At 40.9% G+C, this 24,635-nt stretch overlaps 1 protein-coding gene across 9 annotated transcripts in view; it reads right to left on the bottom strand.

Annotated features, from left to right (window-relative positions):
• Positions 1–24,635, bottom strand: part of EVL (Enah/Vasp-like) — a 220,716-nt gene that overhangs the window by 6,143 nt on the left and 189,938 nt on the right. For 5 of the 9 annotated variants that reach the window (XM_060755531.2, XM_060755505.2, XM_060755522.2 and 2 more), the window contains 9 exons: positions 21,089–21,982; positions 13,356–13,573; positions 12,650–12,765; positions 9,610–9,670; positions 5,900–5,963; positions 4,890–4,956; positions 4,722–4,784; positions 498–564; positions 71–128 (listed from right to left, as the gene is read on the bottom strand). In XM_060755531.2, the coding sequence (XP_060611514.2) occupies positions 71–128; positions 498–564; positions 4,722–4,784; positions 4,890–4,956; positions 5,900–5,963; positions 9,610–9,670; positions 12,650–12,765; positions 13,356–13,573; positions 21,089–21,982 (1,608 nt within the window). The remainder of the gene's footprint in view (positions 1–70; positions 129–497; positions 565–4,721; positions 4,785–4,889; positions 4,957–5,899; positions 5,964–9,609; positions 9,671–12,649; positions 12,766–13,355; positions 13,574–21,088; positions 21,983–24,635) is intronic. The other 4 variants (XM_060755513.2, XM_060755549.2, XM_060755567.2 and 1 more) reach the window with 4 other exon arrangements.

Here is a 24,635-nt window from a genome sequence, read left to right as displayed (position 1 = left end):
AAAATCCCCCTCTCCTTGTTTACTTTATTTTTAGAAAAGACCAGCACAAAAGTTCCATTTTCCTACTTACCATCAATTATCTCTTCTTTTACTTTGTGTAACTCTTTTACAACTTCCTCCAATATTTCCTAGGAAGGAAAAAAAACCCCTAAATTAAACAATGGATAGATACTAGTCATGTGCATTTGGGACTTACCTTGATCCATTTTGTGTCCCAGCTTTCACTGGGTGCCTCAATTTGTTTTGTCTGAGCCTCTCAAAATCTGGAGGTCAGATATTTATTTTTCTGTTTTGGGGGCTGAAAGATCCGTTTTGTTTTGACCCATTATGGGGGGTACTCGGTGCTCGGCTGCTGGCCCTGCAAGGCCCAAGGCCTGCACCCCTAGGCCCGGGCACTTTGCATTTCGTGCATTTTCGTATCATGCCATCCAAATGGACAAACAATGAATAAAAGTCTCGGTCATCTGGACTGATGGAGGAATATACTAGGAACTCACTTGTTTCATGCGATCAAAATCTAAGGTGTCCATTGCCACATCATTGCTGCTGCTTGCCGGCTTCATTCTTGAGAAAGAGAGAAACAAAAGGAAATAAAGGCAGGTATTCCCGTTGTTTTGGAAAGCCACTGGTCTTGTTTATTAAGGTACTGAGCAAGCAATTTCTTATGAGCAAAGTGGAGCATGAAAGCAAGCAGAAGCCCAACACACAGCACATGAACCCTTAATTGCTTCCGACTCTGCCTTGCTTCCCTCTTGCAGGAAAGACTTCCTGAGCAAACTGCATTACACCCTTTCCGCCTTCCATCATTAAAAGCATGAAAACACACTGCGAAGCGGGGAGGACCAAGTCAATAACACATCAGTGTACGTAAGGATTTTTAATGTGCAATGCTAATCTAGATAATTTCCATGACTACATCATTGTCGAGCTATTTGCTACTGTTAATTATTTACTATGCTCTATTTTTGCAGGCACAGTGGGTTAAAGTGTGGAGATGCTGAACTTGCAGACTGAAAGGTTGCAGGTTCAAATCTGGGGAGAGGCGTGAGCGTCTGCTGTCAGCCCCAGCTTCTGTCAACCTAGCAGTTTGAAAACATGTAAATGTGAGTAGATCAATAGGTACTGCTCTGGCGGGAAGGTAACGGTGCTCTATGCAGTCATGCCAGCCACATGACCTTGGAGGTGTCTATGGACAACGCCAGTTCTTCGGCTTAGAAATGGAGATGAGCAACAACCCCCAGAGTCTGGACTTAATGTCAGGGGAAAAATCTTTACCCTAATTTTTGCAGAGGTTCTGGGCTAGGTTGTCTGCTAGGGATATTTTCAAAACTTATTATCCTCCCACGTATGCTACACTTTCCCCGCTAATAATGCAATTGGTGTTTCACCCATATGTCCCAACAAAAAGTAACCAATGTCTAGTCCAAAAAGTTTGCTTCTCTCATCCAAGCATTTTGGTTGCTGTTCATTCTGATAACAGATCCAGGGGGACCTCATGTGGTTGATACTGGGCAGTGCAGTAAGGTGCAAGAAGGACCAAACCGTCTGCTCTCTTTGTTTTGGATGAGATTATATAGAATCACTAGCCGTCCCCTGCCACGCATTGCTGTGGCCCAGTCTGTGTATATGTGCTTTGTGTGTGTGTATGTGTGTGCATATTTTGTATATATGCGTATATGTGTGTGTTTGCATATGTGTGTGTGTTTGTGAATGTATTGTAATGTATTTTTTTTTTGCTTTTAAGTCTCTTCTGGTGTGTTTTTCAGTGTTTTTATGAGTTATGGTCACTTGTTGGCCTGATACATGTATTCTGTCCAAATTTGGTGTCAATTCGTCCAGTGATTTTTGAATTATGCTAATCCCACGAACGAACATTACATTTTTATTTATACCTAGCTGTCCCCTGCCATGCGTTGCTGTGGTCCAGTCTGTGCATGTGTGTTTTGTGTGTATATATTTGTGTATACTTATATATATGTGGTTTTGCGCATGCGTTGTAATGCAATTTTTTTTGGCTTTTTAAGTCTCTTCTGCTGTGTTTTTCGGTGTTTTTATGAGTGATGGTCACTCATTGGCCTGATAAGTAGATTGTGGCCAAATTTGGTGTCAATTTGTCCTGTGGTTTTTGAATTATGTTAATCCCACAAACGAACATTACATTTTTATTTATATAGACAGAGCTGGAAGAGATCCCGTGAGTCATCCAGTCCAACCCCCTGCCAAGAAACATTCAAACATGAGAGATGAAACTTGAATGTGAGATTCCACCTCATAATTTCACAGTGTGATATATTAGTTTGAATGTTGGATTAGGACTCTGGAGCCCCATGGAAACCCGCAGTGTAATCTTGGGCTGGTGACACTCTCAGATGTAGAGGAAGGAAATGGAAATCTTCCTCTGAAGAAACCTTGTCAAGAAAACCCGATAAGAGAGATGTTATGAACTGAAGATGCATAACAGCAGCAATTTCACTACTTTCATGTTTTGCAGTAGAGGCATTCCCCAAGTTACGGACAAGATAGGTATGTTCTTAAGCTAAATTTGTTTGGAAGTCAGAACAGATACATTTTCTAAGTGTAACTCCAGCCATGTGTTTGTGTATGTGTGTGTGTTAGCACTTAATAGCATAGGGAAGGTTAACACCCCTATAGTTTTTGTTTTGCTGTCTGTGTCCATGTTCGGAAGATTTCACATCACTTTCTGTTCCTGTGATAATTGGATTTTGAAAAAAAATGGCTTATCTTGGAAACAAGGCTTGGTGATAAAGCTTCAGTGGAGACACCCTTTCCCCTTGACAATAAGTCTTTCAGGAGTGAATTACCCTTCCGAGGAGTAGAACCATAGAATCATAGACTCACTGAGTTGGAAGAGACCTCATGGGTCATCCACTCCAACCCCCTGCCAAGAAGCAGGAAAATTGCTTTCAAAGCACCCCCAACGGATGGCCATCCAGCCTCTGTTTAAAAGCCTCCAAAGAAGGAGCCTCCACTGGGGCAGAGAGTTCCACTGCTGAACAGCTCTCACAGTCAGGAAGTTCTTTCTAATGTTCAGGTGGAATCTCCTTTCCTGTAGTTTGAAGCCGTTGTTCCGTGTCCTAGTCTCCAGGGCAGCAGAAAACAAGCCTGCTCCCTCTTCCCTATGACTTCCCCTCACATACATGGCCATTGTATGGGCAGCACATTGAACATATCTTTGTGTGATAAAGTGATCTGTGACTGTGTTGCACCACACTGTGACTGTGTTGCACCACACATTTACATTGTGTCTGCGATTCTTGTTTTATAGTTTTAATGGTTTTAATCTATTTTCATATGCTGTTGATTTGATATGTGGTATTTTTATACATGTGAGGCATTGAATTTTGCCACTGATTATGTTGTGAACCGCTTTGAGTCCCCCCCCCCGGGGTGAAAAAAGCGGTAAATAAATAAATAAATATGCCAGCAAAATGTGTATTAACCATAAGAGTAGGTAAAGGTAAAGTTTTTCCCCTGAGATTAAGTCCAGTTGTATCCAACTCTGGGGAGTGGTGCTCATCTCTATTTCAAGCTAATGTGCCTCCATTGTCTATAGACACCTCTAAGGTCATGTGGCCGGCATGACTGGAAGGAGCGCTGTTTCCTTCCTGCCAGAGTTGTACCTATTAATCTACTCACATTTGCACATTTTCAAACTGCTACGTTGGCAGAAGCTGGGGCTAACAGCAGGAGCTCACGCTGCTCCCCGGATTCGAACCTGTGACCTTTTGGTTAGCAAGTTTAGCAGCTCAGTGGTTTAACCCACTGTGCCACTGGGGGCTCTGTAAGAGTATTTGCAGATATTGATAATAGAAATTAGCTTCTAATTTGTGTTTTTGATGTAGCATTTTGAAGAATGCTTCTATGATATAGGGAAATTCATAACCAGCAATTTAATTTTTCACTCTGGAACCTTCTGACTCGAGTGCTGCCAGGTTGAAAGAGGTTTTTAGGATTCTGTTTGGTTGTTAATAGTTGTCAGTGTGAATCCTTAGTGGTTATGAGTCCATTTAAAAAAATCTTGTAATTACTTAACAGGATCACGTTTATTTAAAAAAGCATAATGCAGCCCCAAATTATGAATTTAGCGTAATGTGCAGTTTGGCTCTTTGATGTCTTTTTCAGAGCCACCTGCAGCTTTTTATGCTTTTATGGAACAAGAAAAAAAATCATGTTTTCTTGAGTGACTCAAACTGAGACCAGCATTTGCCGAATAACAGGAAGTGAAAATGGTAGCAAGTTGCATCTAGATCAGGTATGGGCAAACTTTGGTCCTAGGAATTGAAGTCCAAAGCACCTGGAGGGCCGAAGTTTGGCCATGCTTGATCTAGATTTACAAACGAGTCACTGTGATGCAATGGGTTAAACCCTTGTGCCAGCTGAACTGCTGACCTGAAGGTCAGCGGTTCGAATCTGCAAGACAAGGTGAGCTCCCATCTGTCAGCTGCAGCTGCTCATGTGGGGACATGAGAGAACCCTCCCACAGGATGATAAAACATCCGGGGGTCTCCTAGGCAACATCCTTGCAGACGGCCAATTCTCTCACACCAGAAGCAACTTGCAGTTTCTTAAGTTGCTTCTGGCATGATAAAAAAAATCTAGATATACAGGTAGTTGGTAGCTGATGATGGAAGAATTATATAACTTTGCAGGGGATAAGCCAAGAGACAACAGAGGAGTCAGAGCAGGGGATTTTTTGGTACCTAGTGGATGGTTGGTATTGAATGGGGCTCTTAGGTTCAGAACTTCTGTCCACTGATGAGTTTCTATGGCAATGAAATGAAAAAGCATATGAAATGAACACAAATGGAAGCATCATGCATTGAGTTCAAAACGTGCAGGTGACCTGTAAAGGATGCTCTGCAGCTCACCTTGACAGTAAGGAAGCGACAGGCTTTTCCACAGAGTTGCTTCGCTCCCAAAGCTTCTTGCCAGCATCTGTTTAAAAAGAAAAAAGAAAGAAATACTACAAATCTCTTTGCTTGATCATGAAGGAGGACCCAGAGATTCCTAGAGAATCTGGATGCTCCATTTTTATAGGGTGCAGGACTTCCACGAAAGTGGAAGAACTGCAAACAAACCTCCCACTATGTTTTGAACCTGAGAAAAGACCTCTATAAGAATCTCTAGGTCCTCTGGTAGAATATGACTACAGAGTCATACTATTTATTTATTTATTTATTTACAGTATTTATATTCTGCCCTTCTCACCTCACAGGGAACTCAGGGCGGATTACAATATACATATACATGGCAAACATTCAATGCCATAGACACACAATATATATAGACAGATACAGATGCAATTTAAAATTCTAACTTTTCATTTGTGACCCTGATGAAGTACTTCCTCATTCTTTGCAGGCTTGCTGGAGATTTTTATGGCATCGTAAATTAGTTAAAGTAGCCTCCCCGCATATGCGGTACCTAAATTTCCTACTTGACAGATGCAACTATTTCGGGGTGCAAAGGTCAACAGCAAGCTACACAAATTGGTCAGACACTCACTCCAACCCGGGCTGGCTTCAAACTCATAACCTTTTGGTCAGTAGTGATCTTAATGCAGCTGACTCCCAGCCAGCTGTGCCACAGACCAAGGGCCCTTCCACACAACTCTATATCCCAGAATATCAAGGCAGAAAATCCCACAATATCTGCTTTGAACTGGGTTATCTGAGTCCACACTCAGATTATATGGGATTTTCTGCCTTGATATTCTGGTATGTGTGGAAGGGCCCCAAGAGATTCCAAGGAAGAACATATTAATCAAACCTATGAATAAGCAAATCTGCAACAAAGTTGGTTCAGAACCAGGAGAGGGAGCCAGGATCCCATCACTGCACTGACTGTTCTGGGAGGAAAGGTTAGAAGGGCGGAATACCTGAAGAATTCTGTTGCTGAACAGGGCCTCGTGAAACAGGTGAAGGGGAGGTGCTAGCGTCTTCCTAAAAAAACAAACAAAACAAAATACCAGTTTAGCATTTTGGAAGAACTCTCACTTCTCTATGACTAGATCATCTTGTCATATGAATCTCTGTATTATAGAGATCAGCAGGTGAGCTCCAAGTATGTGTTACTTCCCCTCTACAGGGCTTTGCTGATTTTGCTCCATGGTCTTTTCTGACCTCAGGAACCTAAGTGGCAGGAAAAAAATTGAACTATGGCTAGGCATGCACACATACACATACATGTATATATAATGGTGAATCAAAAAATTTCCGCATTCTGGCTATAGAATTTATTTTAATCAATATATCACTTTCTGACATAATCTCCTTGCTTTCCAATACACTTTGTCCATTTGTCAACAAGTTTTTGTATTTCCTTACTAAAAGCAATGTTTTAAGTTGAGCTGCAAGCCACAAATGCACCACTTTCTTCATCTCTTCATCAGACATGAACCTTTTCTCTTCGTAGGGTTTCTTTCAGAAGATCAAACAGGGGTTTTCTGCTGCCCTGGAAACTAGGACATGGAGCAGTGGTTCCCAAACTTATTTGGCATACCACTTGGAAATTTATTTTTATAAATCTTCTCTTCTTTCTTTTATGATTTCATCGCCCCCAAATGCAGCTGTGGCCATTACCCCTGCCCCCCCCCCCCCGATCGCTGCAGCGCCCACCAGGGGGCGGTAACGCCCACTTTGGGAATCACTGACATGGAGCAATTCAAATTACAGGAAAGGAGATTCCGCCTGAATATTTGGAAGAACTTTCCGAATGTAAAAGCTGTTAAGTAGTGAAACTCTCTGCTTTGGAATGTGGTGGAAGCTCCTTCCTTGCACGCTTTTAAACAGAGGCTGGATGGCCATCTGTCAGGGGTGCTTTGATTGCATTTCTCCTGCATGGCAGCATGGTGTTGGACTAGATGGCCCACGTGGTCTCTTCCAACTTTATTGTTCTATGATTCTATGAACACAATGTCCTTGGAGAGCAGCCTACTGCGTTTTGTCCCAATTTTGTCAGCTCTTCGGTGCGCATCTCATTGTAATGAGTATTTTTGATTGTTGAACCCTTTGCTCCTTTATTTCCTATACACTGGGGGGGGGGGGGGGATTTCTTCTTTTACTGCAATCACAAATAAACTGACATAATATGGAAAGAGCTGATAAGACAATGCGGCCACTGTGAACCACCCTAAGTCCTCTTCGGGGTTGAGAAAGGCGGTATATAAATACCGCAATAAGTACATAAATAAATAAATAAATAAATAAATAAGAGAAGTTTTAATATAACCAGAGTGCTGATAATTTTTTACTCATTCTTGTATATGCATAGGTATGTGTGTATATTAATGTGAGTTTCTCTTTCTCTCACTGCAATCTGTATAAACATTTAAGGGTCCAATGATTTACATCAGATTCAAATTATATGAATTTTATACAAGCTACTTCTACCTAGAGCAAACACAATAAAACTATGGGATTTATATAAGCATTGCTTTTATCATCAATGTTGGGTTTTTTGTGTGTGTCAGGAGCGACTTGAGAAACTGCAAGTCGCTCCTGGTGTGAGAGAATTGGCTGTCTGCAAGAACGTTGGACAGGGGAACACCTGGGTGTTTTACCATCCTGTGGGAGGCTTCTGTCATATCTCCACATGGGAAGCTGGAGCTGACAGACAGGAGCTCACCTCACTTCATGGTTATGAACTGCTAATCTTTCTGTCAGCAGTCGTGCCGGCACAAGTGTTTAACTCATTGCATTACTGGGGGTCCGGATAATGATTAGGTAGGTCTAGAATCATAGAATCATAGAATTGGAAGAGACCTCATGGGCCATCCAATCCAAACCCTGCCAAGAAGCAGGAAAATTGCATTCAAAGCACCCCCGACAAATGGTCATTCAGCCTCTGTTTAAAGGCCTACTTTAGTTGATGGCAATTGCTGCTTTTATTCTCTTCTATGCTCCCATTTCCTTCTTGATTTTTCTGCAAGAATGGGAATACCTGGGACTGTAGTTAAGTGAAGAGAAGCTGCCAGTCTGCCCGGATAAGACAGGAAATTGCCTTGCTCCAGGTCACACTATTTATTCATCTACTCCTGCATTGGGTTTCCAAGGTATCAAGCAGGGTTTTATGTGATCACCTGCTACCTGATCCATTTAACTGAAAACGCTGCAGACTGAACCTTTGACACTCAGAGCCTGTGCTATACTATTGTGGCCGTACTCTGAGATAGCTCATGGGAATACAATTTTCTTTAAAAGCACTGCCAGGACCAATACACCAGAAATAACACAGCACATCCTTGCACTTACATGGAAATACATGCCGTAGCCAGTAAACTTCCACTCTTTCTTGCAACTCCACTATCATGACCCCGAAAGTGTATTTGACAGCACATTAAGCATGACTTGGGTAAGAGGTTCTGAATGGTAATTTGCTGAAGTGCTATATCAGAAACGTATTTTACATCTAAATCTGGGAAATACAGCAGGCTGACCTCAGAGTACCATCAGCTATTTGTCTTTTTTTGGAACTAAGAGAAGAGTTAAAACATTTGCTATCTAATGCACATTTTTGAAGTTTTACTTTTCCTTCTTTGGATTTTTTTTTTTACCTTTCATTGTAAACCATTGAAGAAACAGTTCAGATAAAAATAGAAACTATTTGCTTATCTGAATTTGTATGTCTGGCAGCCAAATGGGTGGCTGAGCTCATGACAGCGTTGCTTTCTGATGTTTCAATGGGTGCAAATTTTGTTTAATGCTCATTATTTAAAATATTACACATAACATTACTTATGTGCTATGTGTATGAGGCGCCCCGTTTCCCTGAAAAAAAGACAACCCCTGAAAATAAGACCTAGTAGAGGTTTTGCTGAATTGCTAAATATAAGACCTCCCCCAAAAGTAAGACCTAGCAAAGTTTTTGTTTGGAAGCATGCTCCCCCTGGTGGCTGGAAGCTGCAATACCATCCCTGTTGTAGAAGTGGTCTCCAGACAATGTGTGGGAGCCAGGTACTTTACAGCCCTTTTTTGTGACCTTGTGTGTGAGGGCCAATATATTTGTTATATACTGACAAGTTCTGTACAGTATATAATAAATGTTCAATTTTTTGTTGAACAATAAATGTCAATTCTTCTTCATGGAAAAATAAGATGTGACCTGAAAATAAGACCTAGCACATCTTTGGCAGCAAAAATTAATATAAGACACAGTCTTATTTTGGGGGAAACAGGGTATATATGAAACATACATGAATATTAGTTTTACTCTTGGGTCATAATTCTAAGATATCTCATTATGTTCATATATGCGAATACAAGTATTCCAAAATCTGAAAAAATTAAAAAAAACCTAAAACATTTACAGTCCCAAGCTCAACCTGTACTAAGTTTATGTATAATTTAATAATATTAGACTTTCCTGTCTATGGGTCAGAAAATAAACAATCTTTGTTTCTTGTTTCTTTCGAATTTTGCATTTTGTCAGGCAAAATCACTTTATCCTGTCATCTTCAAATCAAGAATAAATCTATAATTCCCTGTCATCCTGCTGCATGTTGTAAATGGACTTTGTGGTGTATCAGCAGGTCTAGGAAACATTTACTGCAAACGGAGAATGTGCCATGAGAGGGTGTGTTTCACTTACATTTTGGCTTTCCTCTTCTTTTTTGTCAGCTGGCTTGTCTGACTGTGATGCTGCTTTCCTCCTTAGGAATAATGAGAGACAGACTATAAACCAGTCCCTTGGAAAGTAAAGAAGTTGCCATGTATTGTCAAAGGATTTTATGGCAGGAATCACTGGGTTGTTGTAGGTTTTTTGGGCTGTATGGCCATGTTCTAGAAGCATTATCTCCTGACGTTTCGCCTGCATCTGTGGCAAGCATCCTCAGAGATAGTGTCAGCCCAAAAAACCTACAACAACCCAGAAGTTGCCATGTTTTCCAAACGTCAATATAATACACTCCTTCTGAGCCAGATCAGTTCAGGTGAAGCAAGCCTATATAAACGCTGTCTCAAGTCATGTGAATCTCTTGAAACCGTTCCAGGTTGGGTTATTGTAAGTTTTTCAGACTGTATGGTTCCAGGTTCCTCTGATGATCATCATCATTGTCTCTACCACCTCACTTTTCCCAAAGCCTGGGATTCTCACAAAATGCCACCTTCTACTGAGATGTGAGCAAAACTTAAATAATGTAGCTTTGTTTATTATGGAAGCTTTCTTTCTGTTGTGTCATTTATATCTGAAAAGCGTCGAATACCTTAGAATCACTGTGGAGAACCTAGGAAATGCCCAGTGAAGTATGCTCTCTAGGTCTCCAAGTGCAATTCTAAGGTCAACAAGTGCCAATAAAAGTAGATCACAGAATCACACTGGAGATCTAATGACAACACTTCTCAAGGCATTTTCCAAGTCCTCTAGTGTGATTCTTTGGTATGCTTTGGTTGAAAGTGCAAGGTATTTTAGGTAAGAAAAAGAAAGTTCCGGATTATAACATGAAGAATCCTGGAACAGATCTGTCGGGTCATATAGGGGTCTACTATATGCTTACTTCACATGCTACTTAGTTTGGTTTTCTGTGCCTGGAGACTCAAAAACAGGAAGAATGGGTGTCTGCTGTACTCAAAAGAGACAGACCCCCAGAAGATTTTGTATGCCATTTAGGGGCATTTTGGGACACACCAAATTCTCAGGGATCCATTTGTTATGGGCATAGCTGGTGTATGTTGTTTCCACTCATGCTGGAGAGAAAAATACTTGATTTTGGGCTACTCTAACTGAGTGGCTGGAGAGAAAGATGATTAGTAGCACTATACCAGCCTTCATACCATAATGTAAACCCCTGGCAATTAGTATGTTAGGCTTTATCACTGCACATTAAGTACTCAGGAGTTAGTCCATTGAAAGAACAATGATGCTCTGAACACATCAAGAATATGGGATTAGGTGGATTATAGGATTTGGGACCAATATGGATTTGGAACCAATGTGACTTCAAGCCCCCACAAGCAGGATGTCCTATATAAAATGGGACTCCTGGGAGCAGGGTTGCCAGGCCTCCCAGATTTTAAGGGGCAGTCCCATATTTGAATAAAATGTCCCGTCGTCCCATTATATTCTTTCCCTGTACACCAAATGTCCCATAATTTCCACTACATCGCTGAAACGGGCAGTGTAGCAGAAATGTAACAGAGAGGAGCCTGAAGGAGGGAAAGAGAGTGGAAACATCCTTTTCCAGAATGTTACTGTTATTGCGTCCCTTATTTTCTCTTTTGACACTTGGCATCTCTGCCTGGGAGCCCTATTAAAAAGACATCTACAACCTAAGACTTCAGAGAACGAATTGGTTGATATGTTTTTTCCTCCCACAATCAGAACAATTTTGTGCAAAAGGCAGAGAGTGCAATGTGACAAAGAACCCAGACTGGATAGCAACTTGAACAAATAAAATGTGGATCAACATCTTGAAACAACAATGACAGTAAGCATCCAGATCAGGGGTGGGCAAAGTGTGGCCTTTGACCCATCCAGACTTTCTAAGGGCCCTTTCACACAGAAAGACAGAAAATCCCACAATATCTGCTTTGAACTGGGTTATCTGAGTCCACACTCAGATAATGTGGGATTTTCTTCCTTGATATTTTGGGATATAGGGCGGTGTAGGAGGGCCCTAAAGTAAAGGTAAAGGTTTTCCCCTGACATTAAGTCTAGACTCTAGGGGGTGGTGCTCACCTCCATTTCTAAGTCAAAGAGCTGGCGTTGTCCATAGACACCTCAAGGTCATGTAGACAGCATGACTGCATGGAGTGCTGTTATCTTCCCGCCGAATCAGTACCTACTGATCTATTCACATTTGCATATTTTCAAACTTGGCAGAAGCTGGGGCTAACAGCAGGAGATCACCCCGCTTCTTGGATTCGAACGTGTGGCCTTGTGGTCAGCAAGTTCAGCAGCTCAGCGGTTTAACCCACTGCGCCACTGGGGGCTCTGTACTTTAACCCACTGTGCCACAGGGGGTCCAGTCTTTCTAAACTATCATTTTTCTGGTCATATAAAGGGATTTGCTGGGAGCCTCTAAGAGTGAAAACACACTTTTTAAATTGATTATATTTTTCCTGCGGTGTTTAACATAAAAAAAACGCCTGAGTTGCTGTGAGTTTTCCAGGCTGTATGACCATGCCCCAGAAGCATTCTCTCCTGACGTTTCGCCCACATTTATGGGAGGCATCCTCAGAGCTTGTGAGGTTTGTTGGAAACTAGGCAAGTGGTTTTATATATCTGTGGAATATCCAGGGTGGGAGAAAGTACTCTTGTCTGCTTGAGGCAAGAATGAACATTGACATAAAATGCATAATTTTGAGAAGTGGATTTCCAAAGTTTCATTTCTTTTGGGCTTTTCTGCTGTCTATGAAGCCCTGCAAGGTTCTCATGGAAAGAAAATTGGCCCAGGGAGTGGCAGAAATTGCCCATTTCTTATCTAGACTCTGAACAGATCCTTGCTTTGAAAAACTTAATTTCCTGGGTTAGAAATCAGCAACTGGTTTTCCATGGACAAAATCAGTCCCTTCCTCTCTTGACACCTTGAAATTTTTGAGGAGGACCGGTAGAGGCTTTATGGCTCACAGATACAGTAAATGCAACACACATCATTCCTCGATTACTGTAGGCAGAGGTCAGGACCACAAACCTTTTTGCCAATAGTTTATTCATTTCTTCCATTAGACCTCCTCCTCCGCTACTTGTTCGATTGGCATCGCTCTTGGAAGCGCCACAGGGACTAGAGCCTCCGGATACATCTTCTGGCTTTTGAGACAGAAATCAGTGTTTTAGATCCTCTGGAACTAAAGGCAATTGTTGTTGTTACGAAAACAATCGCTAAAATACAACACAAGGCTATTGGTGGATTTTTGTTTTGTTTTGTATTGCTTTACAATTTGACATTTCCACTGCAACAGTGCTGCCTTGCCAATGTTTATTATTTTTGAGGTGTATTTATTAGCTGAATACTATGTGTGTATGTTCTGGGCAAAGATGTGCATCTTCTGGAATTTTGTAAATCAGAAAAAAATCTTATTTAAAAATAGGATGTGAAGAGTTTTTTAAAAGGCTTGTCCTAGGTTAACATGGTTCCCAGAGGGCATTGGGAACATTTTGAAGCAATATGAAGGGGTAGTCAGGATGTGTTGCCAACCACTGTTTCCTTGTGGGACAATGTGGTCTCTTTCTGGACTAATATGGCCCACAACAGACCCTACAACAAAGGCTCCAACATAGGAGACTCATGCTTAGAGAGGCCCCTGCCCATCTCAAGAAACTCACAGCAATGCTTAAATCTGACAGCTAGGCTTTCCACCCACAGCTTAAGCTTTCTGTGCCACAACAAGCCTCCTTACCCGTTGTACTCTCCTTAGTTTGGCACCAGCCAGAGCTGCCGCTAATCCGGACACTGACCCGTCATCAATGTTTGTTCCTCCACCACCTATTGGCAGTGGCGGGGGCGGTGGTGGTGCGGTTCCTGTAGGCGGAGGGGGTGGGGGAGGAGGAGGGGGAGGTCCTCCAGATAAAGTAGGTAGTCCAACAGCAGAGGGATGACCTGGTGGAAGGACAGGACCTAAAACATAAAGAATAATCTTTTAGGAATTGCAAGTTGCTTGTATATATATCTTTATCCTGCCCAGCTTTTACTTGTGTAGTGATCAGTAGGCAAAGCACATACCAAGTGAGAAACCATTTCTTGGACTATTAGAATCACAGCTAGGACAGGTTACCTTTTCATCCTGTGCACTGTCATCTTATGGCAATCCCATGGATTTCATAGGATTTCTTAGGCATCACAGGTGGTCTAGCCAATTCCTCCCCTTGAAATATAATCTGCAGCACATTGGCAATCTCTATCCAACTATCCGCCCAGAGTTGATCATGCTTATCTTCCCAGATCGGACAGGATCTGGCGCCCTTTTATTGTACAACTCTCCAAATTCCTCATCCAGAATGGACAAGGGTCATGTTGCCAAGAGGATTCTGTATCATGACACATTAATATGGCTTTTACAGTTAGAAAATATATTTATTTTCTAACTGTAACAATAAGAAGAATCGACAAATCTAGAAAAAACACATGTGCAACAGATGATGAAAACTTAAGCGGGTCTTCTCTAAGGAAGCTAATGGGTCTGATATGATAACTAAGATGAAACTTTGATATTTCCCAGTAGCAGAAACTAAAATACAGAGCTGGAGGTTTAGCACAACTGGTAAATCATCAGCAGTTATAAGATCTATCAACCAAAAGGTTGGAAGTTCGAAGCCCCGGGTTGGTGTGAGCTACCGTCAGCCTTGCTCATTGCGTACCTAAGCAATTTGAAAACAGCTTTAGCTGTAATTAGAGAAATTAGGTACCGCTAAAAGCGGGGGAGGTGTTTTATGACACCATAAAGAAAGAAGATGAGAAAATGCTAGGCGACCAAAAGGAAGGAGGAAGTCCTGACGGCTCTTCATCATAGAGGATAGAAATTGTCCAACAGAAGGTAGGAAACCATGAAAATGAACAAAATTTGGCTACCAGTATTAAAAAACTCTAAAATTGCAATAGCACAACAATAGAGAGGAAGCAGGCAGGGACATCTAATCACCTCCCAACAAAAGTTTGCTTCAGGCACAGTCAGGCCATTGTATGCTAATCAAGGTGGTCAGTTGAAACATTCACACCTAACTCCAGCAGACAAGAGTCCTTTGCCTCACCCTGGTCATTCCACAGATATATAAACCCCTTTTCCTAGTTCCAACAGACCTCACTACCTCTGAGGATGCTTGCCATAGATGCAGGCGAAACGTCAGGAGAGAATGCTTCTCAAACATGGCCATATAGCCTGAAAAACCTACAACAACCCAGTGATTCCAGCCATGAAAGCCTTTGACAATACATTTCGCATCAATATGAGTACCAGTATTTTCCATGTTTCCCAAATATTACTAAAAATTGATGTCATGATTTATGAAACTGTCATATGTATTAACTCTTCAGATAAGCCAATAGGATCAAGGATTCCACTGCATTTTTCAATCTCATTAAACATCTGGAACATCACACCTGGAGCACTTCTCATAGTCTTCTATCTTGATCCATATTCCAGTCAGTTTTATTACATTTATCTGAACTAAGAGGTGCAGTATATCAATCTCAAAGTGCAGACATAATATGGAAAATTGTTCAATATTCTGTAAAATTGTCTGTTCAAGTAAAAGGGCTAGAATCTTATTGCATATTATCAATCCACTAAATCAGATATGTTATCTAGACTGCTATCACTGAACGGTGCATCAATCCAAAAGCCTTCCTGTAATAAATTAGATTCCACACATTTTATGGGCAATAACACCTGTTCTCTTGTTTAAAGATTTGCACACTTTAAGATGGGCAGAACTAGATTGTATTTTTTGGAAGTGATACATTACAAGAAATGATGTTAACTAGTATTTTACATTACCTACTTAACTAATTACCTTTCCTGGGCCAACACCTCTAAACCTGATGGGAATATCATTCACCTGTGCTCCAGTTGACCTCAGAACTGACCTTCTTTCCCAGGCAGATCATGCTTGGTAAAGTAGGCTGGGATGGTGGTGTTTTGATTGTGGGGGAAATGTCACAATCATAACTAAGTACCCTATATACTCCAGTATAAGCCAAGTTTTTCAGCCCTCTTTTAGGCTGAAAAAGCCCGTCTCAGCTTATACTCGGATCAAAGTTATTCATCATTTAAGCCTGTTGTTGTTGTTGTTACATTTATTATTTTACTGTATTTATTATTATAATTATTACATTTACATTATTTTACCCTATTATTTTATTATTATATTGATTATTTTACTCTATTTATTACTGTTATTATTACATTTATTATTTTATTCTTTATTACTGTTATTATTACATATTTTACTCTATTATTATTACATTTATTATTTTACTCTATTATTATTGGAATGATACGTAAGCACAGTTACACTGAAGAAGGTTAGAATAATGGTTTAATCAGAGTTGAATAGTCTTGTCTTAAATTACAGTTTTATGTAAATATTCAAAAACATTTAACTGACTGATGCTTCAATTAATGGAATTTCATAGGTATCTATTTTAATTTTGAAATTTACCAGTAGCTGCTGCATTTCTCACGCTTGGCTTATACTCAAGCCATTACGTTTTCCCAGTATTTTGTGGTAAAATTAGTTGCCTCAGCTTATATTCGGATTGGCTTATACTTGAGAATATACGGAAGCTTTGAATATTTTTTATGGATTTTAACTGCATTTTAAAATACCAATGATATTTTATTCTGTTTTAACATTTGTATATTTGTAGATTTTAAATTGTAATTGAAATGTTTTTAATGTAAGCCACTTTAAGTCTCCTTGTGGAGAGAAAAGGGGTTATAAATAAACATAACAACAACAACAAAACCAAAATATGGAACATAAATGACGCTGTTGTCTTGACCATGTCACTTCTAAGGATAATGAGGGCATAGTAATTTATTGTCTCATAGTGTTACTATTACTATTTCTCCTATGCAAAAGTTTTGTTTATTCAATTTTTTTCTTTGTACATTTTGGGATACAGACATTATTTGGGGCGAATTCTAGACCACTTCTAAAGATAGCCTTTACACAGACCAATACATACAAACTTGCCATCAGTACAAGCAACAACAAGGAGTAATGGGTTGTTGTAGGATTTTTGGGCTATATGGCCATGTTCTAGAAGCATTCTCTCCTGACGTTTCGCCTGTGTCTATGGCCTGCATCTTCAGAGGTTGTGAGGACCTCACAACCTCTGAGGATGCTCACCATAGATGCAGGCGAAACATCAGGAGACAATGCTTCTAGAACATGGTCATATAGCCTGGAAAACCTACAGCAACCCAGTGATTCCAACCATGAAAGCTGTCGACAAAACAAGGAGTAATGTTTTTTTTAAAAAAATCCTAAAGTTGACGAGTAAGATATGCTCCCTCCATAAGAAGGTGTGCGAATGTCTAATGTCAGCTCTAGATCACAAATCCCTAAATGTAAACAGTCAAACCAGTACATATATTGTGACACAGCAATTCTTGTAGACTTAATTGAAAGGTTACACACATTGTGCGACATGAGGGAAGCCTTTCTATGACTTTTGATCTATTACATGTATTTTGAAGAAATACCTGTACTTCTTTTCCAATATTTGATCCCATCTTCCTTCAATTTTTGAAGATGAACACTTCTGAAGTGGAATGCTATCCATGGTTCTTAAGATGTAAACTGTTGTTGCTATTGTTATTTTGTTAATTCTTGTCAACCTTGTTCCATTTTGTAACTGAAATTAATTCAATAAGTCCAACGCAAGAGTTGTTACTTTGATCACAATAAGAGCAGACACGTTGACAAGGAGCTACTTATACTTGGGATTAACACATGGATTTAGGCAATATCTTCCTAATTATGAGCTCCACATATCTATTGACATTTTTCAAGATTCTTAGCTGAACCAAACCAGTTGTGGAATGGTCTGTATTGAAAAGAAAGGGAATGTATGTGCCTCTTGGTTTTCTTCCTTTTTCTCAATAGTCTGACCAACGTTCAGACTGCTGGAGACTATAATAGCCTGTGGAGTCTATAATAGCCTACAAATTACCATCAGTTACTCAGTCAATGATTCTCCATTCTGCCTGTGCACATTTCCCCAAGTAAATTCCTTCTCATATGACTAGATTAATTTCTTCCTGTCTACAGTTCTAGTTTCTTTTATCAGTTAAACCACTTTGATCTCTAATCTGACAAAAGTGCTTGCAATTCCTCTAATTTAGGGTTATCATTTGTAAAGTATACTCTTCACTTTTTCATCAAAGAATGCAATAAAAAGTTAGTATGTTCAACTGACAATAAAGCCCTTCAAATGAAAAAAAATCAATTTGCTTGCATGTATGTGGTCTCTACATTCCTTCATCCAGTCCCCGCCCCCCCTTGAGTTTTATTTCTTAGCCTGCTACCTATGCAGTCGCTTTGTAGTTCCTTCCCTTGCAATGCATTTTATTCACTTATTTAAGAGATTGTCACGTTGAAGTTCAAAGACAGTTTAGTCACAACTCCATTTGTTCTAGTTGGAATTTCTGTCATTTTTAGTTCTCAGAGTCCTGCTCGTAGTCAGAGGTGGCCCTAGGTAATTTTCAACTGTAAGCAAACAATATTTTTGTGTGTCCCCCCCCCCCCCCCCACAAACCAATCACTGATATATATTTTCTGTTCATCGTGGGAGTTCTGTGTGCCATATTTGGTTCAATTCCATCATTGGTGGAGTTCAGAATGCTCATTGATTGTAGGTGAACTATACATCCCTGTAACTACAGCTCGCATATGTCAAGGTCTATTTTCCCCCCAAGAGTGCCTCAAGAGCGCCCCTGGGCAAAACCAACTATACTGCAAATGCTTACTTTGCGTAATGTTTTGAGCCGCCCCTGCTCGTAGTATCAAGTTAAACAAGGATAAGCGTCAGCATTTATACAGAATCTAAAGTGATTCACCAATAATCACCCTGTGAATTCACAACACAAGTCATGTTGTAACAAGGTTTTTTTTTTAAAAAAAAAATCATGTCAGAAGCGACTTGAGAAACTGCAAGTTGCTTCTGGTGTGAGAGAATTGGCTGTCTGCAGAGATGTTGCCCAGGGGACGCTCAGATGTGTTACCATCCTGTGGAAGGCTTCTCTTGTGTCCCCACATGGGAAGCTGGAGCTGACTGATGGGAGCTCATTCTGTCTTGCAGATTTGAACCGCCGACCCTCAGGTCAGCAGTTCAGCCAGCACAAGGTTTAACCCATTGTGCCATGGGGCTCCTTATAACAAAGTAATTCCTTCCTTAAAGCTTAGTCTTTCTGATGCTACACTATACTATAGCCCCGTTCAAAAGTATGTTTAATGAGAAAGTGTATGTGGAAATAGTTGAGGCTGCCACACTGAAAATTTGACTTTTAATGGTTGTATAGAAGAGGGAATTCAGCAACCAGGTAACAAGTAACACCAGCTGGAATTCATTCTTCTAAACAACAATAAAATATACAGAAATCTTTTCTAGTTTTTACACTGGGAACTCAAGAAGTAATATCAACGTGGGAAGCTTTTTTTCCCAACCAACAGAGGTGTCAGTGGACATGGTGGCAAACCTCACCTCAGTGTCATAACTCCCCTCTACAGCTGATGAGTATGAGATTTGGAAGTTAGTTCAGTATGTAGATGATAAGACATGGAGATGAAGGAAATCTTGTTTTCATCCCAGACAAAAAGGTGTCTTGGTCCAGTACAGTTCCTTCTCTTCATGGAATATGCTTTTGAACATTTAAATAGGGCTTAGGCCTCAAAATACCTTATATGGTTCTACACTACACCGATTTTGGGGTTCCCTTCGTTATACAGTAGTCTCACTTATCCAACATAAACAGACCAGCAAAATGTTGGATAAGTGAACATGTTGGGTAATAAGGAGGGATTAAGGAAAAGGCTATTATACGTCTTTTTATGTCAAATTATGTTATGATTTTACAAAGCATCATGTTTTACAACAAATCGACAAAAGAAGCAGTTCAATACATACACCGGGATTGTGGCGCAGCTGGCTGAGTGTCAGCTGCATTAAGATCACTCTGACCAAAAGGTCATGAGTTCGAAGCCAGCCCGGGTTGGAGTGGGTTTCCAACCAATTATGTGTAGCCTGTTGTCGACCTTTGCAACCCGAAAGACAGCTGCATCTGTCAAGTAGGAAAATAAGGTACCACCTTAAAGTGTGGGGAGGCTAAATTAACTGATTTATGAGGTCATAAAGAAGACTCCAGCAAAGCATTCCAGCAGGGAAGCATGCAGGAATGCGGAAGTGCTTCATCAGCGTCGCAGATGGACGATGAAAGCGACAGCTCCCCGGCGGCCAGAAAAAGTTAAATAGCCTCTGTCTATGTCTGTCTATGTTTGTATGTCAAAATTGGCATTGAATGTTTGCCATATATGTGTACACTGTAATCCGCCCTGAATCCCCTGCGGGGTGAGAAGGGCGGAATATAAAAGCTGCAAATAAATAAATGATAACGTTATGTAGTAATTGCTGTATTTACGAATTTAGCACCAAAACACTGCAATGTATTAAAACAGTTGTGGATCTGGGCAGAAGGCAGACTGCGTTGAATAACACAGAACGTTGAATGAGCGAAGGTTGGATAAGTGAGACTCTATTGTAGCTTATATCCTACATCTATATAAATAAAACTGTAATGTTAGTTTGTGGGATTAAAGTAACTCAAAAACCACTGGATGAATTGACACCAAATTTGGACCCTACACCCCTAACAGGCCAACAAGTGACCATCACTCATAACCCCCCCCCCCCCAAAAAAAGAAGCAGCAGAAAGGACTTAAAACCACCCAAAAAAGCTAAATGACGATACAGATGCAGACACACAGCTTACTAAGCATGGAGCCCTTGCTCTGCAGAGAGCAGGGACGAACCTCTCTCAAGCGCCACTTTCGAGTCCAATTCTTTTCTGGCCTATGTCTAGAGGGAAGAAATGAAGGAGAGAAAGGAGAAAGAAGGAAGGAGAGAAGGAAAGAGAGAAGAAAGGAAGCAGAAAAGGAAGGAGGGAGAAGGAAAAGAAAGGGGGTAAGCAACAAAGAGGTAGAGAAGGAAGGAAGGTGAGAAGGGAAGAAAAAAGGGAAGGAAAGAAAGAGGGAAGGAAGGAAGGAGAGAAGGAAAGAAGGAGAGTAAAGGGAGGAAAAGAAGAAAAGAAAGAGCGACAAAGAAAGGAAGGAAATAAAAAGGTAGAGTAGGAAGAAAGGAGAAGGGAAAGAAAAGGGGGGAAGGAAGGAAGGAAGGAAGGAAGGAAGGAAGGAAGGAAGGAAGGAAGGAAGGAAGGAAGGAAGGAGAGAAAGCAGGAGAGAAGGTTGGCCACAGCAATGTGGAGCGGGTACAACTAGTCTCTCATAAGATCTTAAACGTGTTCCTAAAATCAAAATTGACCGTATAGCTATCTGATTATGGACTATGAAATTTTCTTAATGGATATGAGCCATTGTGCATTAAAAATATAATTGTTTTGAGCCAAGTACTTACTCAAATGGGAAATGGTTGATGAAGTCATGTAAGGAGGGGTCCTCTTGGAAAAATTCACCTCAGATACAGCAGCATAATGAGGAGGTAATGCAACAAAATGTGACATGGATGGGTAGAATTGGTGTGGAGAATAAGGCAACTGTTGTGAGGGCTGAGAAAAACCCTGTATAAAGGTCCCAGCTGGGCTGCTTGCAATGGGTAGATGCGAAACGGGCACAGCTTCTAAATATGAGAAAAAGGACCCGTCCGTTCTCTTTCCCTGGGTCATAGAGGAGTTTAGAGGAATTTGTGTGGTTAAATGTTCTTCACGGTGGCCATTCAGACCTAGATGAGGTACGTGTGCAGAAACATCTTGGACCACTGCATCTGTAGGCCCTCTGATTCTGCCATTTGAGGCAGAAATTACAGGAAGGACTACTGGAATATGGGGCTGCAAGATCAGCCCCTTTGGTATGGGATGTGCAAGGGTCACTGGAGGAGAGAAAGAAGAGTGAGGAGAGTATGAGAGAGAGGAACGTCTGAGAGGTTGATGAGAGGTGAATGGATAGTGGGAAGCCGGAGGAGGGGATGGAGGGATCTGTTTGGTGCTCTGTGTAACTGTCCTGTGGCCTGGCCAGGCTGGAGGAAAAGAAGGGCCAGGAGGAGGCAGGAACTCAGAGGAAGAAGGACGGTGACAATGCAGAGCGGATTCTCTGCCCCCAGGAACAGCAGATCTGAAAGGAGCTCTGTTAGTAGGCTCAGGGAGAGGAGGAGATGCTGATGAGATAACTTTGGCATAAGGAGGAGGCGGAGGAACAGCGCCAGTAGAAGGAGAAGCATTGTAGTGACTGTAGTCTGGCGGAGGAGACTGGCAGTGGAAAGGGGAAGAAGACACTTTTATCTGAAGGGTGGAAACTGAAAACAAAAAAGGACAGAGAAGGAAAGGGGGAAGGAAGAATAAAATGGATTGATACTGAGGAATGATTACAAAATAGAAGAAGCAAATGAAGAAACGAAATAAAACATAAAATCGAAATGAAGCGAATGCTTAAAAGATTAGTGGACACATAGATGTAAGAATGTCCAGACAAAGCCAGGAATAGTTTTAGTGCAAAACTGCTCATTCTTTTAGTGCAAAAGTCAGCCCATGACAAAGCCCTGTCCTAGTCTGGTGATTACTACACTTTTTAACCACAGACCAAACAGTTTTTCTTCTATGTTCACCTTTCAAGACCTTAAGTAAACAAGTTCTAGAATATCAAGCCTGATGTTGAGTGTTTGAGATCGCAAGAGACTGAATCATTAATGATATTTGGGTGGTCGAATAATGAGAATCCCCCAAACAGGTTGATTTTTATTTCCTTGTATGTGTGATTATGCAAACAGCTGCATTATCGTCGAAGGCTTTCATGGCTGGAACCACTGGATTGTTGTAGGCTTTTCGGGCTATATGGCCATGTTCTAGAGGCATTCCCTCCTGACGTTTTGCCTGCATCCTCAGAGATTGTGAGGTCTGAGTTTTCTGATCTTTTCTTTGTATTGTTCTGTATCCATGATTACTGTGGCATCCCCTTTGTCTGCTGGGAGAATGATGATATCTGGATCTGAGTTGAGATCTCTGATGACTTGTCTTTCCTTCCTTGTTATGTTGCTGAGGGGAAGTTTTGCCTTTTTCAGGATCCTTGCTGTTTCCCTCTTACTTCTTCTGCTTCTTTCTCGGGGAGGCAGTAAATTGCTGATTAGACATTGACAATGATGTTTTCTACTGGGATCCTGGTGGCGGTTACAGCAAAATTTCTTCCTTTCGCTAGTATGGATATTTCGTCTTCAGAGAGTTGTCTGTCTGTCAGGTTGATGATGGTCCGCGATGTATCCAGTTCTGGTTTCAGCTGTTGCTTTTGGCGTTTGTGGAATTTTTTTTTGTCTGTTGCTGTGGAGAGTCATGTTTTTCTCCATTTTTTGTAGGTGAGGTTGTCGATTTTGTCCCAGTCCTGGCTGATGTTGATATGGAGATGCAACAGTTCCTTGTCTGGGTTCGCGAGTTCTTTGCGGATGGTGTGAATTCTCTCTCTTAAGAGGTTGCGTTCCAGGCGGTCATAGATCTGGTGAGCCTTTGAGGATGCTTGCCATAGATGCAGGTGAAACATCAGGAGAGAATGCCTCTAGAACATGGCCATATAGCCCGAAAATCCTACAACAACCCAGCTGTATTATCTTTTTTAAACCAAGAAGTTTCCTATTTATTGAATCCTCTATAGCCCATGTCTTGAGGTCACAGTTGTTTGAGGAACCCAGTGGCCTCACATCCATACACTTGTGGGGTTCTTTCTTGTTTCGTAATACTTGAACATCAACTATATCCAGGCCATTCACTGGGTTCAAGGGTGTCGAATAATGTCCTAGCACTGTCCCTAGGGGATTAGGTAACCTACAAATGAGTTCCAAAACACACAGTAGAAAAGCTACTGGCTTTTTTGTGTGTGTCAGGAGCAACTTAAGAAACTGCAAGTCACTTCTGTTGTGAGAGAATTGGCCGTCTGCAAGGATGTTTACTATCCTTGTGGGAGGCTTCTCTCATGTCCCCACATGGGGAGCTAGAGCTGACAGAGGATGCGCAGCCCGCTCTCCCCGGATCTGAACCGCTGACCTCTCAGCGGCACAAGAGTTTAACCCAGTGGTTCTCAACCTGGAGTCCCCAGATGTTTTTAGCCTTCAACTCCCAGAAATCCTAACAGCTGGTAAACTGGCTGGGATTTCTGGGAGATGTAGGCTAAAAACATCTGGGGACCCCAGGTTGAGAACCACTGGTTTAACCCATTGCGCCATCGGGAACTCCTAAGCTACTGACTGACATATCACCAGACTGGGTATATAGTCATGCATTTTAGAGAAACAACTCTAGGCAAGCAGTGGTTTACTCAGAGCAAAATTAGTCCTTGTGTTAGATTGGTGGTACAGTTGCCACTTCTGTACAGTTGCATTTCATTATTTTCAGTACTGAATATTGCAATAATGAGCAGACCTCAAAGAAAGAAGTATAATACATTTTATCTCCATGCCAAAAGAGTGATTGGCCTGGGGATTGGAGGGAAGGAAACATTAGAGGAGAAGGAACCCACAGTTTCATCCTATTCCCAACTCCATCTTTTCAGAAACAGTGAAAAAAATTAAAATAAAAAATGGAGAAATGAATTTTGGAATGTTTCATTTCAGAACAATGAAGAAAATATTTCAAGACAATATGTTCATACATTTATCTGCCTCCAAATTATTTCTAAAAATTGTAAAGCGGGAAGACGTTTATGTAACATAATGTACAGTGTCTTGATCACTGCAATTTGTGGTATTGCTATCTTTTTCTCAGTTTTTAAATGGGAATGAATGATTTCTGTCTGCTTTGACAGGATAAATGAGACAAAATAACCTTCTCTGTTTTATCAAGGTCAGTAGCTTATTCTGTTTTTGACTTTCTCTTAATATAGTGGAAAAACCAAAGAAGTTCTTTACAGCTGAGGAGCTTTAGCTTAGTTTATAACTACCATATATACTTTTGTATAAGTCAGTGGTA

The sequence above is a fragment of the Anolis sagrei genome, chromosome 1 (assembly GCF_037176765.1).
Source record: "Anolis sagrei isolate rAnoSag1 chromosome 1, rAnoSag1.mat, whole genome shotgun sequence".
Classification (NCBI taxonomy): Eukaryota; Metazoa; Chordata; class Lepidosauria; order Squamata; family Dactyloidae; genus Anolis; species Anolis sagrei.
Note: the sequence above shows the minus strand (reverse complement) of the source record. Positions and strands in the feature narration are given on the sequence as shown.